Raw genomic sequence first — 26355 nt, 5'->3', positions numbered from 1 at the left:
ATTCTATCCTTTAAAATTCTGAAAACCGTAGAAGGAGCTACATTTAAGTTAAAAGCAATCTTTCTAGTGCTTGTTGCAGGATTTTCCTCAATTTCATGAACCACATTTTCTTCTACTCGTGAATTTGCTGCAGTGCGCGGTCTCAGGTTAAGAGTAGTTTGTTGTTGAAAACTTCCAGTATCACAAAGGCGTTGATGGAGATGGGCAAATATCGTATGATGCGAGATAACACGATTCGGATATCTTATTATCTCCTCAAGACGACTGGCTACTAATGAATTGCCGTTGCCCAAACTATAAACAAAATGCATATCGGACATCTCACTATTTGTGTAAACCATTGCAAAAAATTAATAATTTAAAAATTATTAAGCCCGTTCGGTATAATGATAAATGGGTACTAAATGTATGTACGTTACAGGCCTTTCATACATATTTTTTTTTTAGTTTTAACCCATTCGGCCCCAATGGGACAAATAAATCCCAACATACATTTCATAACATCTGCGGGGCGCTATCTGTCCCGTTTTTAATGGAAATTGTCATTAGCGGGTATTTTAAGGTTTTAACAATTTTTCGACAGGCAGCGTCATGCTTTTTAGAGGTCATTCTGATTGTAAACGCCGAAAAGCGAGCACGTTGTTGGTTTTTGACACTGTTTTTTTACAAATGTGATAGTTTTTGGTGTGGTTTTTGAAACAATCTGTTTAGGTAAGTTCAGCATATATAATAGCAAAGTATTTTGATGGTTTTTTTGTTTTGGTTTTTGCATTTTGGGTGTAATATTTGGCTATGGGATATATGTGTCCCAGTGGGTTTTCTGATAAGGTGATTTATATCTCAATGGTATTTTACAGTATGTCAAGAAAGAAGTTGACTAGGGCAGAGCTTCAAGATCTTGCTGACAATTTAGAAGAGTTGTCATCCGAAGAAGAGATGCAATCCCCATATGAAGACTCTTCCTCAGAAGAAGACCCATTCCATAATAGTGAAGAGTCCGACGAGTTGTATCAGCCGTCGGATACTTCGGACGAAGATAGTGGAGACATTAAAAGTGATGCAAACGAGAACCTAACCCAACGACGGCGTTATTTCTGCTGAAAATTCAGATCAAGAGGCTGAAACTCCTGTTACAACTGGTAATATAATTTGGTCATTACCTACAAATACCTATGTCCCAGGACTTAGCATTCCAAATGAAAGTCAATGTATCATACATCCTTCAATTGCTGCCTCCCCGCTGGACATATTCACTAAAATTTGTCCTCGAAGTTTATTTACTTTTATTGCTGAGTCTACAAACCAGCGAATTAAAATTCACAAAGAAAATAAAAAAAGCAGGCGACTTTCACTGATGCAGGGAAGATTATGATTACTATTGGCTGCACATTAGTTATGTGTTTCAATAAGGTGCCAAAACTTCGCCATTACTGGTCATCGTATCCATCTTTGGGAAACAAGGCCATCAAATCGGCCTTATCCAAAAACAGGTGTTTGTTTTTACTATCTAAGCTTTATTTCAATAATCCAGTCAAGCCAGAAGGGGCCAGTAAGATTTACTATGTACAAGAGCTTCTATCTTTATTCAAATATACGTTTTAGAAATATCGATCCGACAGTACAAGTCAAAGTATTGACGAGAGCATGGTGGGCTTCAAAGGAAGATCTTCACTGAAACAATATATGCCACAAAAACCTGTGAAAAGAGGCATAAAATAATGGTCTAGATGTGTTGCCAAAACAGCATATACATACAATGCAAATGTATATTGCGGCAAGGACGGCGTTGAAAGGAGCGAAACTTTGGGCGAAACTGTTGTAAAAAAATTATGTGAAACTATACAAAATCCAAACGTTGATCGATTTTTTACATCAATCCGTTTGATGGATTCCCTCCAGTACCCAGCTGTGGGAACAGCCATTATTACAAGAAAAGACATGCCAAAAAAATTCCTCGAAAAACGAAAAATGTCTAGGGGTGAATTTTTTATCAAATCAAACAAACTCTATTGCGATCAAATAGCAAGATACAAAGCTGGTTATTCTTTTGAGTAACTGCCATACTCCTGATATGACCTGTGTGAAGAGAAAAGACAAGACTGGGCTAAGAGTTGACGTAGCATGTCCCACTGCTATTGCATACTACAATGAAATCATGGGTGGTGTGGATCTGGCTGATCAGATGAGTGGTGTGTATGACTTTGGCAGAAAATCATGTAAATGGTGGAAAAAAGTATTTTATTGACTTTTGATGATTGCTGTTGTTAACAGCTGGGTAATATACAGGGTGACAATTTCAAGAGTAGCCATGGCTTATAATTTTTAAACCGTAAAAGATATAAAAAAATGCTTAAAACCGTTTCTATAGTAACAAGGGGGAACCAAAATGATGAATTTTTTAGGGATATACTATCATCCCCCTAACCCCCAGAGCCACCCCCTTAAAAATTTTAAATTGGAAGGGTAGTCGAGTGATACCTTGTTTGAAAGGTCTATTAATTCCCTATATTATGCGACCCTACTTATAATAATCAATGCATTTATTTTAGAGTTATGCCAATTTTAATATTTTATTAAAGGTTATTTAAGTGTTTTTTAATTTCTTATAAAATTAACATATTTTGAAAATGTCATAAAATATTTAACATTTGAACATTAGTACAAATGGTTAAGAACTAGGAAAACACTCTGCAATATTGCGTTTATTCTATTTTTAAAACAATAAAAATCTGCATTGAACTTTAATTATTTTATTAAATGCTCAAAGTGGCTAACATTATTTTGCAAGCAAAAGTACAATCTGTTTTCAAACTCTTGACGAACATTTCTAAAAACTTCAGTTGTTAATAATCGGCACTCTTGTGTAATTCTTTGTTTTAGCTCCTCAATGGTGGCAGGCTGCGTTTTGAAAACGACCGATTTTAGGTGACCCCAAAGAAAAAAATCGAGAGGGGTGAGATCTGGCGATCTTGGCGGCCACTCAATAGGTCCTCATCTACCAATCCATTGGTCTGGATAATGATTATCTAGCCACTCTCTAACAGGCAATACATAATGTGGTGGGGCCCCATCTTGTTGAAAATGCAATAAATTTTCATCAAGAACAAGATCTCCATTTTCATCCCTTTGGTTTTCCAATTCCGTTATTACTAAAGGCTCAACAGTTGTTTCTAACATTTCAGCATAAATTTCTCCATTTAGATTATCATCAATAAACAATGGCCCAATTATATTATTCCCTAGAATTCCGGCCCACACATTTATTTTTTGGGGATATTGGGTGTGCCCTTCCCTAAAAATATGGGGATTCTCATCACTCCAGTAACGGCAGTTTTGCTTATTAACGTTACCGTTTAAATAAAAAGTGCACTCGTCACTGAAACAAATGTTTTTTATAAAACGTGGCTCATTTATTATTTTTTGGGTCATTAATTCACAAAATTCGATCCGCCTGTCTGGATCGTCATCACCAAGTTCTTGAACAATCTGTAGCTTGTAAGGATGGAATTTATTAATTTTTAATATCTTTCGTACTGATTGACGAGACACTCCTGTGGCAGCTGCTGCTTGACGAGTCGACATACCAGGATCCATAGCAAAATGCCCAAGAACCTCAATCTGAGTTGCTTCATCCAGTATTCTTGGCTGATTTTTCTTTATATTACCTACAAACCCAGTTTCTTCAAATTTTCTTACCAACTTCTGGATGTAATAATGCCCAACCTGCTTATCTGGGTGCCTCTCATTAAATATTGTGGCACTTCTACGAAAACAGCGATTTTGAGAACCATAAATAAATATCATTTCAACTCTTTCGGCGATCGTATAAACCATTGTAAAAATAAAACTAGAGCAGTGAGAGAACTTTAAATCACAAAAAGAACCACGATATTACTAACCAAACCAAAAATTGAACATTTTAAGGCAAAATTTAAATAAACAAAAAACAACAAATATTTCGAGAATGGCAGGCATCGAAAATTTTATTTTTTTTTACATCGCCAAATACCATTCCGACAATTCAATAATTTCAGTATAAGTGTACTATTTATTGGAGTTTTGTTTTGGCTTTTAACAATTTAACATTTTAGTATCAGAATAAATATTTTTATTCTGATAGTAAAATGAATTGACTAACATTTAAAAGGACATACATATCTCGGAAATGGTTGCATTGATTTTAATGAGTAAGACGGCAAAATATAGGGAATTAATAGACCTTTCAAACAAGGTATCACTCGACTACCCTTCCAATTTATAAGGGGGTGGCTCTGGGGGTTAGGGGGATGATAGTATATCCCTAAAAAATTCATCATTTTGGTTCCCCCTTGTTACTATAGAAACGGTTTTAAGCATTTTTTTATATCTTTTACGGTTTAAAAATTATAAGCCATGGCTACTCTTGAAATTGTCACCCTGTATAATGACTTACGTCGTACTCAAAAAAAGATACCCTTACTGGAATTTTTATTTACCTTATCAGAGGACCTAATCGAAGAAGGACAACAGCAAACTTCAGTCAAACTTCGAAGAAACAGTTGTGGAAGGCCATCAAAGAGATCAAAAGTAATTGAAAATATGGGTGATCATCTTCCAACAGAAACATCGAAACAGCGAAGATGTGCTCGTTGCGCTCTTCAGAAAAAAGAACGTAGAACCACTACTATTTGTGCAATGTGCGATGTAGGGTTGTGCAAGCATTGTTTTGCGCTTTATCATTCGTCCTAAAATACTTACCTTTGCGGGTTGTCTTTTTTGGAATAAAAAAAATAAAAATTTTGAAATACAAAAATATGTTTTTTGGCCCCTGGGGATATTTATAACCTACCTAAAAATCCCGCTGGGATATATTTGTCCCACAATTTTTTGCTCTCTCTGTATATATTTTTTTAAATTTTAACTAGTATATATTGTCAAATGATCTCTTAAAATACCATAACTCGCAAAAACATCATTAAAATCATTAAAAATAAAATTGGGTCTCAAAGGGTTAAGCAGCCATAAAAAAGACATGACACTTTTAAAGTATAAAAAACCGTGTATGTAGCGCCCTCTACAAGTGCGAACGCTCGTAACATTAAAACCATATTTTAGCGAGTAAGCATCTTACTCGGTTGCCTTACAATGTCTTAAGCGTTATGTCATCATATGGTTGCGCTCGAATGACGTCATGTCTAACAGCTGTCAGAGTCTAAATATTAGTAAATATTAGCTACACCTTTCATCGGTATTGCATTCGGTTTGGAGACTGACCTAAACCATGAAAGCACCTATTTGTCTAAGTTTTCAAAACGTTTTGAGTCTAAATCCGATCTCATACATTTTAAGGATCAGATCAAGAGGAAATACAATAAACAAAAAACTAGTTACTAAAGTTACTGGCGCAAACATAACCTCACTCATATTTTTTTTCACACAGAAATAAACACAAACTAATCAAAAATCAATTTAAAAAAATATCCGCGCAACCTCACCTTTACATTCTTCACTGTATTTTTTGCAAATCTATTTGGTTTGGATGTCTTAACTGTTAATGGATATGAGACATTAATATTAAATAAATTAAAACTAATAGGTACTAAGAAATATAATGCTTCTACTCAAAAAAAATTCAAAAAATTGATATCAATATTTATTGTTTATTATTGTTTGTATAGGTTCCCTTTGACTTATCGAGTTTATTAGCATTTGCATATTTAACATATGCATTTATTAGCGTTTGCTAGCGGTCTCGGGAAACGCTTAAAGCGCCTTATACGGTGACGTCATTACTTAATCGCTCGAATGAGATGTCTTAAAGACGCTTATAGTCGCTTACTCGCTAAAATATGGCTTAAATTTGAATTTACCATATCAAAAAATTCCCCCGATGCCAATTTTCGTTCAAATATCATAACTACCGAAATTATTAAGAAAAACCAAAAATAAAAATGGAATACCCTATATCTTAGAAATTAAACATTTGCGAACATAGGTTAACAAGGATGTTTTAAATTATTTTTAAGCAAGGAAACTCCCCCTTAATTTATTCGCAATAATAATGAAACACCCTGTATATGTGAAAATATTATATAAAATAGATTAGATTTTATAACAATATATTATTGTATTATATTTCAGTATAATAATTACTAAAAAAAATAATAATAATAACATATGCCATATTATGATTTTTAAATTATTTCTATTCTATTAAATTTAATAATTAATAGAAAAAAAATACATGACGTAATCGACAACACCGGACCTGATGGCACATTTGTAAAAGTGAGACTCGGAGAATGTTAAACCTTTTTTGGGTCAGTACCCAAGAGTAGAGCCCTTCTGTAAGGGCTCTACTCTTGCACTTTGCTTGCATAAATTTTGCATAAATTGTCCACCTGCCTACCCCAAGGACGTCGCTGTATCGGGACTCATTCATCTGGAGAACATCTTCTTTGTGGAACGGGCTTCCACCTCACATATTTCCCGTCGGATACAACCTGCAGCGATTCAAGATAAATGCCTACAAATATCTCCGCGCAAGCACCACTCCAAGAGTGACATAGGACTTTCCTCTTGTGCTTGTGTTTATCATAAAAAAAAATAAAAATAAAATAAATAGGTAGTTTTGAATTCAGGGTTTACTACATATTAATATTTGAAAGATGCAATATTAAAAAAAATATATTACTTAACATGAAATTTAAACTACTCCTTTCAAAATTATTATTATCGCCCTTTTATTACCTAATCTTTTATATTCTTTTAAATTGCATAAAGATGGGGAAAAAAAAATAAAAACTCCAAGTCCCAGTCTCAAAATATCTTTTTATGTGTAATCAGGTTACATGTTTCGCTAATAAAGCATCATTAGACCTACAATAAACAGAAAAACACACGTAGTTCTAAGAGTAAAAAGAAGTGCTGATACCTTTATCTAACTGGCGCAGTCGGTAGGATAGTGCGGTGGTGATTCGTCCCATTAGAGGTTTCAACCCTTTAGCGCTATCCAGAACCTTGGATCCACCCAGATATCTGGAGACGACTATAAGAGCAGTAAGAGTCGGGGAAGAAGACTACGGTAAGTGACAAGTATTTTCCTTTCCGCCCCAACCCTTTGTTTGAGGATTTCTAGGTATATTTTTAGGGCTGTGTATTGCACACACAATTTTAGTTTTAATCTGTGCATCGTTCACACAAATTTTTAATTTTAGGGCCGTGTATTGATTATACCTTAGTTTAGTTTAAATTGCGTATGTAAATCGCATACTTCCCTTTTTTTGATATATTTAATTTTTGGTAATTATACAGATAATTACATATTTTATTTTTAATTATTTGAATTTTTATGGTGGAATTAAAAGTAACCACCGATCAACTTTTAAGTAGCCTAGTCAGTATTACTAATTCTGAGCAAAGTTCATCAACTACTGAAAAAATGCCTGAAGAATTCAAATTCGATCTTTTTAAATCTCGTCTTGCAAACATTAAAAATTATGACAGCAATGTCGATACACTTTCTAAATTTATTTTAAGAAGTGAAGACTTAATAAGTATAAACCCTTAAATAATACTGAACTGAACCAGCACATATTCGAGTGCATTCAAGAAAAGCTTATCGACAAAGCTGAAATAATGGTAGATAGAAGAGTAGAATTAGATAATTGGGATAAATTAAAAACTGCCTTAATTCAATGTTTTGCTGACAGAAGAGATATTGATTGCCTTGTTCAAGAATTAACTAGAGTTCGACCTTATAAAAATGAAAATTTAATTAATTTTGGACAAAGATTACAATTACTACTTAGCAATGTAATTCAACGCGTGAGCAATGACACTTCACTGTTACCCATGCAAAAAGTATGTCAAAATGAGCATTATAAGAAAGAAAGAAAGAAAGAAAGAAAGAAAGAAAGAAAGAAAGAAAGAAAGAAAATGTGCTATATTACGTAATAATCTTGTGTACAAGCATCCTACAAGCTAAAAAAACAAAACAAAAACACAATTTCAAAAATTGACAAAACAATGAACAAATTTAAACACAAGAAGATACAACTTTTTGAACATACTTGAATTAAAGATAACTAAATAAAACAATCAGTTACTAAATAAAGGTAAACTTGTTGACAAAACTAGAGAAGAAAAAAGGAAAAAAAACTGTCCAACTCGTCCAAGGTTAAAACCTATCATTAAAAAAGTCATCCAGGTTATAATATGCCTTAGCCAATAAAAGCGACTTTTATTCTCTTTTAAATTTCTTAACATCCGATATATGTCTAACACATAGAGGAACATAATTGTAAATTTTTTTACTTATGTAAATTAATGAGTTTTTGGTAAGGGAAGACGTAGAAATAAGTAGGGGAACATCATTTACACGACGCGTCAAATGGCCAGTGTCAGAGGGTAGTTTGGTTTCAACACCTGCAAAAATCTTTTAACATCTGCACCCGTACTAGCATACCCTGATTTTTCTAAGCCTTTCGAAGTAACGACAGATGCATCAAATTATGCTGTTGGTGCCATTCTATCACAGGAAAACCACCCCATTTGTTATGCCTCCCGTACGTTAAACCCTGCCGAAGTGAACTATTCGACTATCGAAAAGGAGTTGCTTGCCATTGTTTGGAGTTGCAAATATTTTCGGCCATAAGTTTACCATCCATACAGATCATAAACCTCTTCAGTGGTTATTTTCCCTTAAGGAGCCTAATTCCCGGCTCATAAGATGGCGTTTGAAGTTAGAGGAGTTTGATTACACCATTCAATATAAAAAAGGAAAATCTAATCAAGCAGCCGATGCACTTTACCGAAATCCTGTGAGTGTCAATGCTGTTGAAACTGAATCTGTCTTAAACAACCCTGGTGATGTGGACGAAATAGTGTATGATTTTCTACAAAATCCAAATGAACTCCCAAACTTAGATGATTCCAACCTGGACGAAATTCTTCTTGAGCCTAATTCTCAATCTCGTCGAATTAATATCTTATCAGATATTACAATCAGGCCTGCTCAAAAACAACTGTCTTCTAAAGCCAGCCTCATCGAAGAAAGTTCAGCAAATCTGTCAGAATTTAGTATAACCCCAATATTTCAAGCCCCTTCTAAAACAAGAGTTGTTAAGGAAATTAAATGCAGTCCTAACGACAATCCTTCAGATATAATAATTTTCCCTGTGGACCAGCCTCCCAATGTTCCTAATATTTCTGATAATATTCCAGAAATTACTATTACTCCATTAGAACCAGAAAAGCCCGATCAATCAAACGATATCGAAACGGCCCATACATCTGCCAAAAATTCAATTTTAAATGTACCTATAACTGAAAAATCTCTGAATACCTTTAAAAATCAAATTATTATTACAACCCATACCCAAGATATTCAGCTAAAAACGGAAAAAATATTCGAAAAAACGAATGTACGTAACCATTTCAGCAAGAAATCCGACACCCAATTTTATTGACTAATTAAAACAATATATCGACCCCAAATACACCTGTGCTATATATTTTCGTAATGACAAATTAAGCACACTACAGTAACTTTACAAAATTTATTTAAAAATTCCTCTTTTAAAATAATTTTATTTTCCAAACTTTTGGAAGATATTGTGACGTCAGATGACCAAAAAGAAAAACTTAATTTGTATCACACCACCAAAACTTGTCACAGGGGAATAAATGAAATGAAAATGGCCCTCTTATCAAAATTTTATTGGCCAAAAATGACAATTGATATTGAAAATTTTGTAAATAATTGTGAATTGTTTAAAAAATAAATATGATCGAAATCCACCTATCATTAAATTTAACTTGACCCAGACAAGTTCAAAACCTTTCGAACACATCCATATGGATACCTTAAAAATTTCAAATGCATGTTTTTTAACCATAATTGATTCCTTCTCGCGGTATGGTTAAGCCTACCCCTTAATCTCATTAACCGGAATTTCTACAGATATAATCATTCAAACCTCGCCTGTAGGAAATAGTCTATGAGCGTAAGCGAGAGGAGACATATAGAGTCCGCATGAGAAAGACCGTAGCCGATCGAGAGTTCTAGCCGTGACACCGAACAATAACAGGACTAGAAGGTTCACTTAACGCTCCGCCTCTTCTTATGCCTATCTCACTCGAATATCGGACGCTACTCTTTTTAAGTCTCTCGAAGTCGCTCCCGGACGAAATGCATATACCGGCTGTCTGATATAGCATATTTAAAGTAGTATAACAGTTGTCTCACAGAGTAGCTATTTGTAGGCAGAATTACTATACTGTGCTAGAACGTTATAGTGATTGTTTTGCGATTTGGTTTTATTAGGGATTTTATTAAGGATTCTGATTTTATTAAGGATTCTGATAAAATGTCACGAATGTGTTGTGTTAATGGATGTTTGACTAGAGAAGGGACAGAAATATCATTGTTTCGGTGGCCCAGGGATGAACATAGGTAAGAATTTATAGAATTGTTTTAATATAATCGTATATAATCGTATAGTTTTGAATGATAATTTTTTAAATATTTTTATTTTATGCATAATAGAGGGTAATAATATTATTAAAATGAGAGACAATAATAATAATAATATTTTTTTTTTCATATTCATCAGTATAAAAGAAATTGTAAATAATATTTCTAGATGTCTTTATTCTTGGGGATTTGTTAATAATCATAGGTATACCAATATGACTCCAGAAGAATGTAGTAATACATTAAAAGTCTGCGAATTACATTTTCCTCAAAAAACCTTAATACGTAATACCGTAAGAACAAATCTGCTGTATAACGCTGTCCCGTCAAAAAATGTATGGCAAAATAGCGGAGAAACTAGTAAGTGTGGTCATTTTTTATACAGATAAATTTACCTTGATTTATTTGATGAATTGTAACAATTTGTTATAAAACATTATTGTTAAGATAAAATAAGAAAACTAATATTTCAGGTGAGGCTAGAAGATTAAAAGAACCAAATGCAACACAAACAAGTGTAGAACAAGTATTATTCAGCAATGAAACAGATTAAGATTACTGTTAATGTCGTTTTTCTTATTTTTTAGTTATATGATTGTATGCATGTAATGTATAATATAATAATTTAGGATATGTTATAATTATGATCTTCAATCAATTAAACAGTTTAAAATATTTTCTTTTTTATTTAAATACCTACAACTAAAACAGAATGGGTCACAATAATATTAATTATATAGTTTGATTGTTTTGAAACACCCCGGTAAGTGAACCTTTATTTTATTTTGATAGCCAACGCCTGCATTACCCTCGTACGAGCCGACACAGCTGAACACTTGCGTGGTTTTTTTGCGATCGGCGGCTCGTATTTGAGAGCGCTACTTCAAACACCCGACCGAGAGTGGGACTTCTAGTCTTGTTATTGTTCGGTGGCCGTGACCACCGAACATAAACTAGAATAGAAGGATCATTTTAAGCGCCGCCCAAAATGTTGCCTTTCTCACTCGCTTTTTGATACTCTTTTTGCTGCCCGGTGGCGACTGCGTTATACAGGGGCGTCTTCAATATTAGAACTATAATAGCGTTGTGCGGAAATTTTGTACTTTAAAAATGCCGGCGATATATTGCGTAGATGGCTGCAGGAGTAAAAGGGGATATACATTTAAAAAAAAATAAAAATGGATTAGTTCACAGAAAAAAATACACGCTTTTCTTCAGTATTTCTTAAATATCTCGGAAAATTGAGATCCTACAAAAAAATCTAATAAACAAAAGTTGGTTTAAAAACAAAAGATTGGCTTTTGTTTGATTTATCTAGGTGCTATAGGCACTAAGATACAACTGTGTGAACATAACCCCTTTTTTTAGATAACAAAATATAATGACGTAAAATAATAACTATTTCACGTTATTAAAAAAAAAAACGTTTTTTAGACAAATATCTAGCACATTTTTTCAAGTATGTACTATCAAAAACTTTAAAAATAAACTTGATTGTAAGTCATTAGCATAAAAATTAAAAAAGTTAGGAATAAAATAAAAATAATTGCAGTTTTAAAAAAATTTATCAAAAAAAATTATGTATTTATTTCAAAAATTAAAGCGTAGCCTTCTACAATGGACTATATATAGGTACCAATAATATGTTCAAAAAATATCAGCGATTTAGAGTACATATTTTTTTTAAATCGTGATTTTAATCTAAAAAAATGCAAAATTTTTGGTAATATTCTGTTATTAGTGGTGGTTTTTAATAGTGAAAGCTATCCGATTTATTATTAGTTGCATTGCAATCATTTGAATGATATAAATTTTAGCCACTTATACCGTCTAACCATACTTAAAACTGCATTTTTTTCGTCATTAAGGGTGGTTTTTAAGGGTTTAAGTTTCAAAATATTGATGTGTACTATAATCCCCAATGTAAAACTATATTTATCTTGCATATTTATATGAATTCTAGGTTGTAAAACACCTATTTTCGTTTTATTTTAATTTTAGTGGTTTGTTCTTTCATCCCCTATTTTAAAAGCAAATAATTAGGCATTTAATAAGTTTTTTTTATTTAACTGCCTTTTTATATTTCACTGTTACCGAGTTTCATATTCTGAGTGTTGTTATCACATTATTATGTAAATTTTATTAAATATTTAAAAAATGGCTATATTAACGAAGTTATTATTAATTAAGTGTATGTAATATTAGGTAGGTAGTATTACACGCTGCCCGTCGCGATGTACGAAAATATTCCTTATTAAAAATGTTTCAAACACCCCCCGTATCGTAAAGGATTGCCGCCGAAACTAAATAATGATTTACGACCGGGTAAAAAAAGTCGGCACTGTTTAGAAGTCCCTACTTCAAACGGCCGCGAGAGAGTGAACCTACTGTCTTGTTCTTTATACTGTGCCGTGACACTGGTTTCGTGGCGTCAAAATTGAAGCCGAGATTTGGTGGCGCACGCCGTACAGTGGAACGACTAAGTGGAGATACCGCGAGATCTAATATTTTACATTTTACAAGATAATATATTTTGTTTATTATTACGTATTTTTAGGTATATGATAAATGTTTTAAATATTTTTTATTATTTATTTTATTGGAGAAATATACATAAACGGTGTTTCAAATTCGTCTACCCTCAAAATACGACAATGGATAATTTACCCCAAAGTTGCACATTATTTACTTGTAAAAGAATATGCCATATAAAAAAATATATATATTATATTTTATGTGGTTTTGAAGATTATTGAAAAAAAAACAATTTTTCAAAAACTTATTCTTGACACTTTTGTGGGTTATCTTGGTTGCTATGGGAAAGTTTTTGCATTGCTGTATTACTTTTTCGTAAAAATGTTAATGCCGAAAACAAAATTAGGTAGGTACCTACGGCAAATTTTTGTTGCTTATTTAAAAAATCGAAAATTTGAATGATTCCGAAGATAATCAAAAAAAACAAAAAAAAATTTAAAATCCATTTTAATTTTTTCTGAGCTTAAACAGGAATGCAGCAAGAGGTAGGCATTATTCTAAATAAAATTAAGATTGTAAAATGTAAGTTAAAAATAAAATTGTTAATTTACCCACCTAATTTAAATACCGAATTTTTATTCTTTTTAAAACTCAAAGCGAGTATCAAAATAGTTTGGTAGTTTAAAATTTTAAATGCGTAATCTTACTATAAACTACAATAATAACTGCAGTAAAATATTATTTTGAATCAACGCAAAATATGTGCCCCAGCGCGGAATTTTTGTCATCGCGATGCGGTCGTCGCCTCGCATGATTTCGGCTTCTGTTGTGAGGTATCGATGGAAGCGGGGATAAGTGTCCAGGCTAGAACTATCGATCGGCTACGGACAGACAGAGGGCACAATACATGCCGTTTCCAAATTAATACGTTTGGCAACACTGATATTTCTGCCGCACGGCTCTCCGCTCGTTTATCGAAAAACGAGACAATTCTTATCCCCACCACACTGCACCGCCAATATGAGATTGCATACGTTTAACGTTATTTTTATTCCTAGCTTCCTGCTTAATCAGCAAAGATTAAATTTGAAACCGGTCGCTATTTTCTTGTTAAAATGTGTTCTCTTGAGGAAAAAAGCAAATTATTAAGTGGTATTATGCCGGCAGTCCTGTCAATGAAATATCAGGCAGATTTGCATTCACGTTCGAGAATCGGTCCATTCCCGTACGCAGCATAATTTTTGCAATTATCCATAGGTTTGAGACCTTCGGGTGCTTGCAAAATTGCAGGAAATGCTACGCAAATGAGCAACCACCTGTTGTTAGACCGCTAGGCGAAGAAAGGGAGCTTCGAGAGGTAAATGTTTGTGCTGTTGCTGAAATGAACTTTCCTTGCAACAGTACAGGGTGGCCAAATAAGCGAGGTAAGCCGTTGTATCTCAGGACCTGTACATCTGGCAACAATGGAATTTTTATTATTATTATAAAAGTGGACATGAGAAAATTCTGGAAATTATTTTTAAGTTCCGTATTTCACCGCAAGAGGGCGCAACTAAAAATTAAATAAACGAAATGTCTTTTTCTCCGAAAACCTAAATATTAACCTATACTTTTGATATTATTTTTAGTAAGCCTAGATAATTTGCTATAATTTTGGTTTATGAATTATTGACGTACGAACGATAGTAGGGGTGGGGAAAGCTATTGAAAGTGGAATCATTAAAATCGGTGTAAATTCTAAACCACTTATTCCATTTGAGCAATTCAAAACTTATTTGCAAGATAAATGTAGCTGCTTTAAAAGTTTGATCTCATCACTACCCTATACTTCCTAATAAAACCGCCAGAGGGCGCAATTTGTAATAATTCCAGTTTTTTTCATTTTGCTCCAAAAATTCAAATTGAATGGTATATTTTTGACATCATTTTTAAAAAGTAGATAAAATTTGCAAAAATACTGTGAAAACCGCACCATGATATATTTGCTTGTTTTAAAGTTATAGCAAATTAAATTCTTTTACGCACCGAGTCCAAACTTATGTACCGCCATCTAGCGCTCGGCCTCTAGTTAACGTATAGTAGGCGGCAAAAACAAAAGAAACTTTTAAAAAGGATTGTATGGAAACGTCAAATATTTATTAGACGGCCAGTTAAAATCTGTTTTCAAATTTCTTTGCTCGATTTTTTATAAAATGCCTTTGACAAATAATGAAGCTGTGGATTTGATTGCGGTTTTCTTTGAGTGCTTTTAAAATGCAGCAATAGCTGAAAGACAGGATGCCCTTCGGTATCCAGATCGCCGCCATTATGGCAGAAGAATTTTTCCACGGTTGGTACAGCGACTACGCGATACTAGGAGTTTTAGTCGGCCCAAATTTAGAAGGCGTCGCGCTACTAAAAGAACTGAAGAAAACATTATTAATGTGTTGACCTACGTAGAGTTTAATAGGCATATTGGAACTCGTGCGTTATCTTTAGATTTGGGAATAGCTCGAACTATTGTTCAAAATATACGCGCCCTCTGGCGGTTTTATTAGGAACTACAGGGTAGCAATGAGATCAGACTTTTAAAGCAGCTACATTTATCTTGCAAATAAATTTTGAATTGCTCAAATCGAATAAGTGGTTTAGAATTTACACCGATTTTAATGATTCCACTTTCAATAGCTTCCCCCACCCCTACTATCGTTCGTACGTCAATAATTCATAAACCAAAATTATAGCAAATTATCTAGGCTTACTAAAAATAATATCAAAAGTATAAGTTAATATTTAAGTTTTCGGAGAAAAAGACGTTTCTTTTATTTAAGTTTTAGTTGCGCCCTCTTGCGGTGAAATACGGAACTTATTAGAAAATAATTTCCAGAATTTTCCCATGGTCGCTTTTATAATAATAAAAAAAAATCCATTATTGCCAGATGTACAGGTCCTGAGATACAGCCGCTTACGTCGCTTATTTGGCCACCCGGTACAACCATTGCCAAAGAAACAAGTTAGAAGAATTTTAAAAAGAAATAAGTACAAGTGCCACAAGTTGCAAAAAACCCAAGAAATTTTCCCACAGGACCATGAGAGACGGATGGAATTTTGCCTTGAAGTATTGGAAAGGGCAAATCGGGACGAAATGTTTATTAGTAACATTTTGTTTTCAGATGAGTCCTCTTTCTCTATTTGTGGTAAACAATCCGTCCATTACAGTGGGTTATTCGAGGGAAAATAAGCACATAAGCATACCAACACGTACACAATGCCCTCAAAAGGTTAATGTATGGGCTGGCATTTTAGGTGATTCAATTATAGGCCCTCTTTTTATCGATGGAAACCTTAATGCCAACAAGTACCTTAATCTTTTGAGGAATGAAGTTCTTCCTGCTATTCGAGGGCTCAATATCAATTTAGAACAAGTTTGGTTTCAACAGGATGGTTGTCCCGCTCATAACGCATTAGTCGTACGTCAATTTCTCGAAACGTCTTTCCCTGATCGAACAATAAGTGGAAATGGTACTATTAAATGGCCCGCCAGAAGCCCCGATTTAGCCCCCAATGATTTTTTTCTTTGAGGATACCTAAAAGAACAAATTTATAGGCACGAAAATCAACGGGCTACTAATTTAGAAGAGCTTTGTGTTAAAATTAGGCAAGCATTTAATAGTATCTCTATTGAAATGTTGTCGAACACGAGAAGGTCGTTTTATGATCGATTGACGTACTGCACTGCTAAACAGGGTGGCCTTTTTGAACCTGACATAAGATAATTTTAATTTTTATTTAATATTATTAAATTAACTTAATTTTTTGCTTTATTTTGAATTAATTTTTGTATTTCCTGTCCAATATTTAGTTAATTTATGTTTACAACATTATTGCAGTCGGTTTTTAGTTAATTTTTTGCTGTTAGGACAGGCAACAGCAAAAACTCAAACGAAACAAAAAGTTTTTTTTAAGTTGCCACAGAGCAGTGCATCCCCGCTCGAACGCCCTACCTACCGCGATATATAATTCCTATAGGCGAAGTTAGAATGATCATATCTGTATAATAGAAATCCTATTTCAATTTATAAGTCATCATGGTTTGCCCCAGAAAATAACTGTAGATTCAGGTACCGAATTTAAAAATAAAGAAGTTGAAAATTTTTGTAAACTCTATAAAATTGAATTACATTTCACCACCCCAAAAAATAGTAATAGTAATTCACCCGTAGAACGGTTTCATTCCACTTTAATCGAACATTCACAGTCATTTCACAGTTGACCAGCTGATAAAACGTGCCATATTAGGTTACAACAACTCTATTCATAGTGTAACAAAGCATACACCTTTCGAGATAATAAAAGGCCATATAAATAATACGGATCCCTTTGACTTAAGCGACCACGTAATTATATCTAATTATCTACAATCTCATAAAGATAACACGAAGATATTATTTAGCAGGATTCGAGAAAGGAATGCGATGACTAAGGAAAAGGTTATAAATAAGTGTAACGAAAAGAGGTCAGAAGGAATTTTCTCAAGAGAAAAATGCTTTTATAAGAACAAAATTAAGAAATAAAAACATGCCAAAATTAAAAAAGGCCCCATAAAATCTCAAAGTGGTATTAAAATATTCACTAAAAAGGGTTCTTTTCATAAAAATATTGCCAAAAATAAAAAAAAACAAAAATCTTTGCAGGAAAACCAGAATGAAGAACATTCCACACTTACTTTACCTGTTTCAATTCCTAGTAACAACTAATTCCTATGATATTCAATTAACCCGTATCAAAAACCCTGTACTCCCTATTTATTTAGGGAATGCAAAACTTTTCTATACTAAACACACATTTCCTCATTATGTTCATATATTACCTATAATTAATCAGAAAATATTCAAAAGTACTTTAATATAATAAAAAATTAAGTAGATAATAGTAATCTATCTAATATAAACCCGATATCTTACCATATTTTGTTTGAAAACTCTCTTTTTAGAACTGAATATTTAATTACAAATACAAAAGAAAAAGCTCTTAATTTGTATCCTTATATTAGGGAAAAGAGAGGTTTAATGGACATAATTGTAAAAGGTCAAAAATGGTTATTTGGAACTCTAGATGCTGACGATGGAGAACGTTACGATCAAGCAATTAATAGTCTTGTACAAAATCAAGAAAATGTTATGAAAGAACTTAATCTACAAATTTCGTTACAGAAAAGCCTTATAAATAACTTTAATAAAACTGTTTCTTTCCTTAATTCCAACCAATTAAAATTGAAAAGAAGTATGGAAAGCTTTGAACATGCCAGTGAAAATAAAATAAATAACATCAATAATTTTTTAGTGTTTCAAGGCATTCTGTTTCAAATTTATTTAGATTGTCAAAAATTAATTTTGTAGATAATTTAGAGGACTCCATTATGTTTGCAAAACTAAATGCTTTACATGATAGTATTATATCCACCTATGAATTAGAAAATATGATGGCCTATTTAAAATCAATGTATAATAAAGATCAGTTGCCAACTTTTAAGAACCCAATAAATTATTATCAATTTTTGGGAACGCAAGTAACTTTCTCTGATAATAAAATAATTTTTGCTATTCACGTGCCAATCTTGAAACCTCAAACAAATTCGTTCCTTCGCCTTTTTCCTATGATCCAAAACTCCCAATTAATCATCCCTAAATACCCTTACTTGGCACGAACGAAACAAGAGGTCCAGTTTGAAGCAACCGATTGCCCTTTCCTGGAACATGCCTTTTACTGCAAGGAGGAGTTCTATCCACGTGATGACTGCATCCTCCAAGTCCTGGACAATGTGAAGCCCACTAGCTGCCAGATCATTGAAGCCCATGTTGACGAACCCATTGCTGAGCAAGTGACTGCAGACGAGGTCCTGATTTTACCCCAGCAAAAAGTTAGAATTACCACCCAGTGTAATATGGATCAATCGTTCGATCTGGATGGACCCACTTTACTAAAGATGCCCAGTAACTGCACTATCCAAGTTGGCCAAAAGAAATTTAGTAATAATTTCAAGATCCAGTATGGAAAGCCACTCGTACTACCTGAACTACAAATAGTAAACTTTTCTGATCCTTCAACTGTTCTGAGGAGTGAAAACTTTACTGAAATAGACTTCAATGAAATCTACCAGCTCTCGAGACAAATCAATCAGCTTTCACCTGTACAGGGTGGCCAAATAAGAATGCGAGGTACTGTATCTGGGAAACTATTCATCGTAGAAGCTTGCGATAAAAAAATTTATTACTAAAATGGCCAAGAGAATCACCTGGAAAATATTTTCAAGTTTCTAAAATGGCCGCTAGGGGGCGCAACTGCAATCTTGAATCTAGAAAACTGATGTTTCTGTAAATTTTGCTGAATTAACCTAACAAAAAAATAGCTGATTATTAAAGTAGAGACTAATCCGAACCTTTTTTATTTGAACAGTTTTGCTGTATCTCTAAAAATAAAGTGGTGGGGGGTGTTCAAAAGTTGGCTTGAAACACACCCTGTATACTAAAAACGCCTTAGCCGATTTTATCAAACTTGGGCTAGTTGAAAAGAGCTATTATTAAGCTACGAATATTATTATATTTCATGTTTTTTTAGTTTTACATCTCGCCGCTAGAGGGCTTTTTTCGGCTTTCTGACACAAATGACTAATTTTCTTAAAAAACTTAAATGCAATAATATAAATTTTTTTATACAAAAAAATAGCTTAATGACGCCTAAATATGCTTGCGAAAACCGCATCTTAATATCTTCATCCTAACCTAAAATTTAGGCCAAAGAAAATTTTATATGGAAATCCCTTAATATTTATAAAAACTACAAAATAATTTATTTCGAATTTCTTTTATAATGTAAGTTGTGGCCCTATAAAGGACTGATTTTAAAAAGAAAGGGTTTTAATGCCCCAGTAAATGCTCGAAATGCTGACCATCACGCTCTATGCATTGCTGAAGCCTCTCATGGGTAGATAGAACTGCAGCTTCAATTTCGGCTCTCGGTATGGTATGTATTGCATTACGAATGCGGTTTTTCATATCTTCTCTAGTCGTAGGCTGAGTCTGAAATACAATGTCCTTTAACCGCCCCCATAAATAGAAATCAAGACAGGTTAAGTCTGGAGATCGCGGAGGCCATGGAAACAGGCTTCCTCTTCCAATCCACCGCTGCTGAAAAATGTTATTAATATGCTCTCGCACATTCCTAGCAAAATGTGCTGGACAACCATCCAACTGCAAAAACAAATTTTGCCGGACTTCCAGTGGCACATCTTCCAGCAACAACGGTAATTGATTTACCAAAAAGTCAAAAAAACATTGCCATTTAGAGATTGCTCAAAAAAATATGGTCCAATAATGTTGCCTCCAAGTATACCACACCACACATTTAAACTCCAGCGCCCTTGGTGCTGAACTTCACGCAAGCAATGCGGATTTTCTGCAGACCAATAATGCATGTTATGCACGTTGACTCTACCGTCACTATTAAATGTGGCTTCATCGGTCCAAAGAATTTTAAATAAAAAATCTCTGTCCTCGCGTATCATGCCTAATATCCAGTGGCAATAGTCCAACCTACGGTCAAAGTCTGCTTCTTCCAATGCCTGATGTAAATTAACATGATATGGGTGCATTCTATAAATATATTAAAAAAAAAGCTGAACTTAAATAAATCCATATATGGCGATGGCTATTAGAATTTACCTATTGTCCTTCAAAATATTTTGAATCGTTGTTCTTGATATGCCTAATTCAAGGGATAATGCTCTTCTGCTAACATGAGGATTTCCTTCAATATATCCCAGTACGCTGTTAATATTGTCCACATTTCTTCTAATTCTTGGCCGTTGAAACCTAGGCCGAAAACTACCATTGGCTCGTAAGTTCGCCACTGATCGGGGAAAAAATCTAATATCGCAAGGACTTCGATTTGGATATCGAGCAGCATAAACTCTTTTTGCTACTGCAGCATTTTGAAGACATTCAAAATAAACTGCAAGCATATCAACAGCTTCATCGTTCGTAAAACGCATTTTGCAAAAACAAAAAATGCTCAAGTAACGTAAAACTTTTGACAACTTACTATTGACAATTTGAGGAATGTTTATAATTTGAGTAGACATTTGTTTTGTTGCATTCCATGGCCTGCTTTCTAATAATAATTTTTTTCGTATTATATCCATAGTGAATATATAACATAAAATAGGTCTGATTTTTGATATAAGCATTATTAATACTTACCTTTTAGTAATATTAGGTAATATTTTCAAAAATGGTAAATTTTGTTTTCAAAAGTAGTGAATTTTAAAAAATTCCAAAATAATTAGTATAAAAAAATTAAAATTTAAGGGTATAAAATATTCTTTGGCCTATATTTTAGGTTAGGAACAAGATATCGAGTTGCGGTTTTCGCAAGATTATTTAGACATCATTTAGCTATTTTTCTATGAAAAAAAATCATATCAACGCATTTAAGTTTTTTGAGAAAATTAGTCATTTGTGTCAGAAAGCCGAAAAAGGCCCTCTAGCGGCGAGATGTAAAACTAAAAAAAACATGAAATATAATAATATTCGTAGCTTAATAATAGCTTTTTTCAACTAGCCCAAGTTTGATAAAATCGGCTAATGCGTTTTTAGTATACAGGGTGTGTTTTAAGCCAACTTTTGAACACCCCCCACCACTTTATTTTTAGAGATACAGCAAAACTGTTCAAATAAAAAAGGTTCGGATTAGTCTCTACTTTAATAATCAGCTATTTTTTTGTTAGGTTAATTCAGCAAAATTTACAGAAACATCAGTTTTCTAGATTCAAGATTGCAGTTGCGCCCCCTAGCGGCCATTTTAGAAACTTGAAAATATTTTCCAGGTCATTGGCCTTTTTAGTAATAAATTTTTTTATCGCAAGCTTCTACGATGAATAGTTTCCCAGATACAGTACCTCGCATTCTTATTTGGCCACCCTGTACAAGAAGTTTCCCAAGAACCTGTCCAATACCAGATGCTATCAGTAGGTACCCTAGCAATCCTGATCTTGGTACTACTCATCATATGTCTACTCAAAGGGAAGACCGCTATCTAAAGATGCCAGAGAAAGACACCAAAGGATGAGGAACAAGCAGCCCCAAATCCAAAAAATATCCCTATTTTCTGACTTGAGGAGGGAGGAGTTATGTGAACATCCTCTATGGTCACTTCCAGCGAACCCATGGAATTGCCGATGTCAGCATTGTCCCACGACCAGTGGCGTAACTACCGGTGTTCCACTGTGTTCCATCGAACACGGGCCCCCGGAGCGAGAAGGCCCCGAAGGGGCCCCTTCGCTCCGTTTACTACTGCTGACTGATATCGGAAAAATTTTTAAAGAGCTTTCGGCTATTTAATTAAAAAATTTTCCTAACATTTAATTAGTTATTACCTGAAAAATCTGTCCTGTAAAGTTGCAGGGGGCCCCCAAATACTTTATAATTTTAATGTTTGCGAGATTATCAAAATTTTTTTCGCAAAATTTTCGTTTCAACTGTAAACTATAAAAATATTTTCTAATGTTTTTGAGTATAGAGTTTTTATAGAATATATGGGGCCCCTATCAAATTTATGGTTACTGAAAATCATATTCACATTTTTCTACATTTTTATTTGATAATGATCTACTGGGGAAGATATTTAAAGCAAAGAAAATCGGACACTTTGTTTGTAAATCTAGCCTACTTCAGGCATTAAAAAATTAAGACATCTTCGTGTCTTGGCCAAATAATGCAAATACAGGTCGGGGGCCCCGACATTCAGCTCTTGAACTTTATTAAGGTTTTTTCACGGGGAACAATGACAAGAAAAGCATCGAGATTTCATAAAAAGTAAGATTTTATGTAATGGAAAGTTGAAAAATTTATATTTTTCTGGAAAGGTAAAATAATTCAAGTTTTTCCAATGAAATTTTTTTAAACAATTCATAAAAAATTGATTTAATCAATCAAATCCGCACTTTTTATTTACTGATTATTATTCTATCCAGCGTACCTACTGTAAAATTTAATTGGTTAAGACAATCATCTTCGGCATTTTTGATTAATACAACAAAACCTATGTAATTTTCATTATAAAAATATTTTTATTCAGTAAATTATTTTGAGATTGAAAAATGATTGTATTTTCACTTATGATATGCAAGGACCGAAAAAACAGGGGGCGGAGGGGGCCCCCGTTAGTGTAGGGAGCCCCGTACGATTTTTCGAACACAGCAAATTTCACCGTTGTTACGCCACTGCCCACGACCAAGTTATGTGAACATCTTCCATGGTCACTTCCAGCGAACCCATGAAATTACCGATGTCAGCATTGTCCCACGATCATGAATATCGAAGTTTATAAATATATGTACTTTTGTATTTTACCTCATTCTTACTTGTTTTGTCAATAGTTTAACGTAAATCCGTATCTGTAATTTTTCTTGAATAAAATTGGTTTTTTAAAAGTTGTTTTTCCATATCGAGTTTGGATTAAGTTTTTCGATGATAAATTTGGCAAGCAAACAAATGCCATACCTTTATGAAAACTACATATATTCTATCTACCTGGACGCCCATAGAAAAAGCTGTAAGAGCTATTAAGAGCTTCAATTTCCTTTTTTAATCAACCTAGCAAGGACAAACCAGCACTCCTCTAAAATTAACTTCTTTGATGCACCTGCTAGATTCAGGAAAAATATTAAAGCATTTGTATCATAAATTATTTTATTTTCCCTTATCTTGTGTTCTAAATAATACTTTTTATCGGCACTACTAAAATTAAACCAAATCAAATAAAAATACACTATCTATTCTAGTTGTATGTGTGATAATGCACTCTTTATAGGCAATGTATTAGTGTCACAATAGACACCTCTCTGTGATTATTAGGATGTTGAAGTTTTGTCTGTGCAATGTTATCATGTTAAAATGTTGCCTTGAATTTCTAATAATAGTTTATCTTATTTTCCTAATATAAAAGCTTATTGCCTAGTTGTTAAGTTATATTGGCATGCAATTGTGATTTTAATCCGATTCATTTTTTTGTAATATTGGACTTTTTGCCCATTGAATAAATAAGTAAATAAATAAATATTCTCAAAGAGTGTTGTATTCTTATACAGCTGATATGTGTTTCACTCCTAAGAGCATCACCAGACTTTAAAAAAGTCAAAACACATACATACACCACAGTTTGGACGTGTTTTAGCCTTTTTAAGGTCCGATGATGCTCTTACGAGCGAAACATGCGTCACCACTTTCAATATAATTAATAAAAAACATTTTTTGAGACCAAGACTGTGTCTTGTTCTCTTGTAATTTAGACTTTTAATTTATTGATCCCTAAACCCACTAATATTAGTAACCGTATAACCTTATTTCAATCGTTATTATTAAAATGGAAAACCACTCACTCATCAATCATGTTGTCATAATCATCAAATACATCCCTCCACAACTGGAAAGCAGCAACAAAATTACCATCTGTCATGTAAGTCCGGATAATTTCACACGCATGAGTTTTGTTCATTTCCAGTTTCTCAGCATTTACTTCTGAATCTAAAGACATCGTGATATGAATAAGAACGATAGAGAGATTTTTGTAGTAATTACCTTTTTTTTCCAATTCTTCATATATGGTCTTTTTAAATTCCGGAAGCATTTTATCCCATTCGTCTTGGTATTCTTTCTGTTTCAGCTCTTTCGCTTTTTCAATGAGAGGCGAAAGTGGTTTAATCATCTCTTGTCTGGTTTCTAATGCCTTCCTCATTTCTGACAAAGATAACTAAAAATCTCAAATGTGATTTGTGTCAATGAAAGCAAAGTCCACTTCAATACCTCCGATCCATATTTGTTATAAGATAAAAACGTTAAAAGGCAATTTGCCGCCGCTTTTCGAACTAGCGGTGCTTTATCGAATAAGTATACGTCAACAATTTTCTTCATTACGGTGAAGACATCATCCATTGGTACAACGTGTTCTTTATACAAAGTAGCCCAAAATTGAAAAACCTTAGACCTTAAAAACATTATAAATTAATGTAAATAAAAGTATTTTAATGAGTATTAATACCTGACAAATGGAGATTTGTCCCTTATATGATCCGTAAAAACAATATATATATCTGCTTTACACTGCATCTCATCTCTAGTTGGATGTTCTTTATGCGAAATAAAAATCACTAAGTCAGTCATGATACTTAAGACCGCAATTCTTAGGCTCACCGACTACAATTTTTAAAATGAAGTTGTACAAAATTTCACTCAAAAAAAGTCTGCTCTACATACCTCATGACTCAAGTAACGATCCAAATATAGAATTTCTGAAAAAATCAATTGCGGCATTGCATTGCCTAAGGCACTTAAAACTTGGGAACATACACGTGAACCCTGAAAAGAAATTAATCACATTATGGCGCGTGTTTTTTAAGAGGTCTACATTTATTATCATATCATTACTACACAATTCAAAAATATCAGTCCTAAATTATTTAAAATTTAAAGACCCCTACACTCCTACAATTCAATGTTAATTTCAATAGTAGCTTATATTGTAATATAATAAGACCTATAGATTTCTAAGAATATCAATTTAAATCATAAAAACCCCTAGTCAAAAGCAATTGATAATAACAAATTTCCGTCTAGTCCAAAAATCCAAAAGTCCAAAATCATGGAAATCATGATCAAGACTCGCTTAGATTGGATGTGAGAACCTAGAGCAGAATTTACTAATGAGCAGTCTGCATTTCGAAAGGGGAAGGGAATTTATGACAACATAGCTTTTCTAAATCTTATGTCTTTAATGCGTTTCAATTCTCTTCATTGGCTTTAACTGTTTTTTTAGATAGTAAAGCAGCCTATGATAATATTAACACTTATAATATAATAAACTTTGGTTGTTAAATATCCCCAATTACCTTGCAAATACCATTTTTAATCTACTCAAAAATTGACTTTTATATTGTAGGGGGCAATGGACCAAGGTCATTCTTGGGACCAATACTAACTACAACACGATTACGACAAGGATCCCTCTTGTTCAACATTTATATTAAAGAAGTGTTTCTTTTAAATCTGAGCGATGTTGTGTTAACGGGATTTGCTCATTATTTTATTTTATTTTATTTTAATTACACCACTCCACAGAAAAAATTCCAATTATTGAGTGGGGGAAAAAATACAATATTATACAAATTACAATCCAAAACTAGAGAAAAAAAAAGAATACATTATTAATAGCAATAGTTTCCTACAATATTATACAATACTTGAATAAAAAATAATTTTGTTTATGTCTACTATCTAGGAAAAGCGTACTCTTTTAATTTCGGACAAACTGCAGTTGAATATGTCACATTGATCCTGAACAGAATTAAAAGTGCCACATGCATTGGAGAATATTTCCAAATATTCGTTCTA

The 26355-nt window shown here is 33.3% G+C and overlaps 1 protein-coding gene across 1 annotated transcript in view; it reads right to left on the bottom strand.

The window, feature by feature from the left end:
• LOC126745270 (condensin complex subunit 1-like) overlaps window positions 1-26355 on the bottom strand; it is a 94716-nt gene that overhangs the window by 39935 nt on the left and 28426 nt on the right. Inside the window, exons 6-10 of the mRNA XM_050453030.1 lie at window positions 25222-25323; window positions 25007-25161; window positions 24772-24952; window positions 24547-24718; window positions 24348-24492 (exon numbers count right to left, since the gene is read on the bottom strand). Of these exons, the coding sequence (XP_050308987.1) occupies window positions 24348-24492; window positions 24547-24718; window positions 24772-24952; window positions 25007-25161; window positions 25222-25323 (755 nt within the window). The remainder of the gene's footprint in view (window positions 1-24347; window positions 24493-24546; window positions 24719-24771; window positions 24953-25006; window positions 25162-25221; window positions 25324-26355) is intronic.

Source organism: Anthonomus grandis, chromosome 15 (assembly GCF_022605725.1).
Source record: "Anthonomus grandis grandis chromosome 15, icAntGran1.3, whole genome shotgun sequence".
Taxonomy (NCBI): domain Eukaryota; kingdom Metazoa; phylum Arthropoda; class Insecta; order Coleoptera; family Curculionidae; genus Anthonomus; species Anthonomus grandis.
The sequence above is the reverse complement of the archived record's forward strand: the minus strand, read 5'-3'. Positions and strand labels throughout refer to the sequence as shown.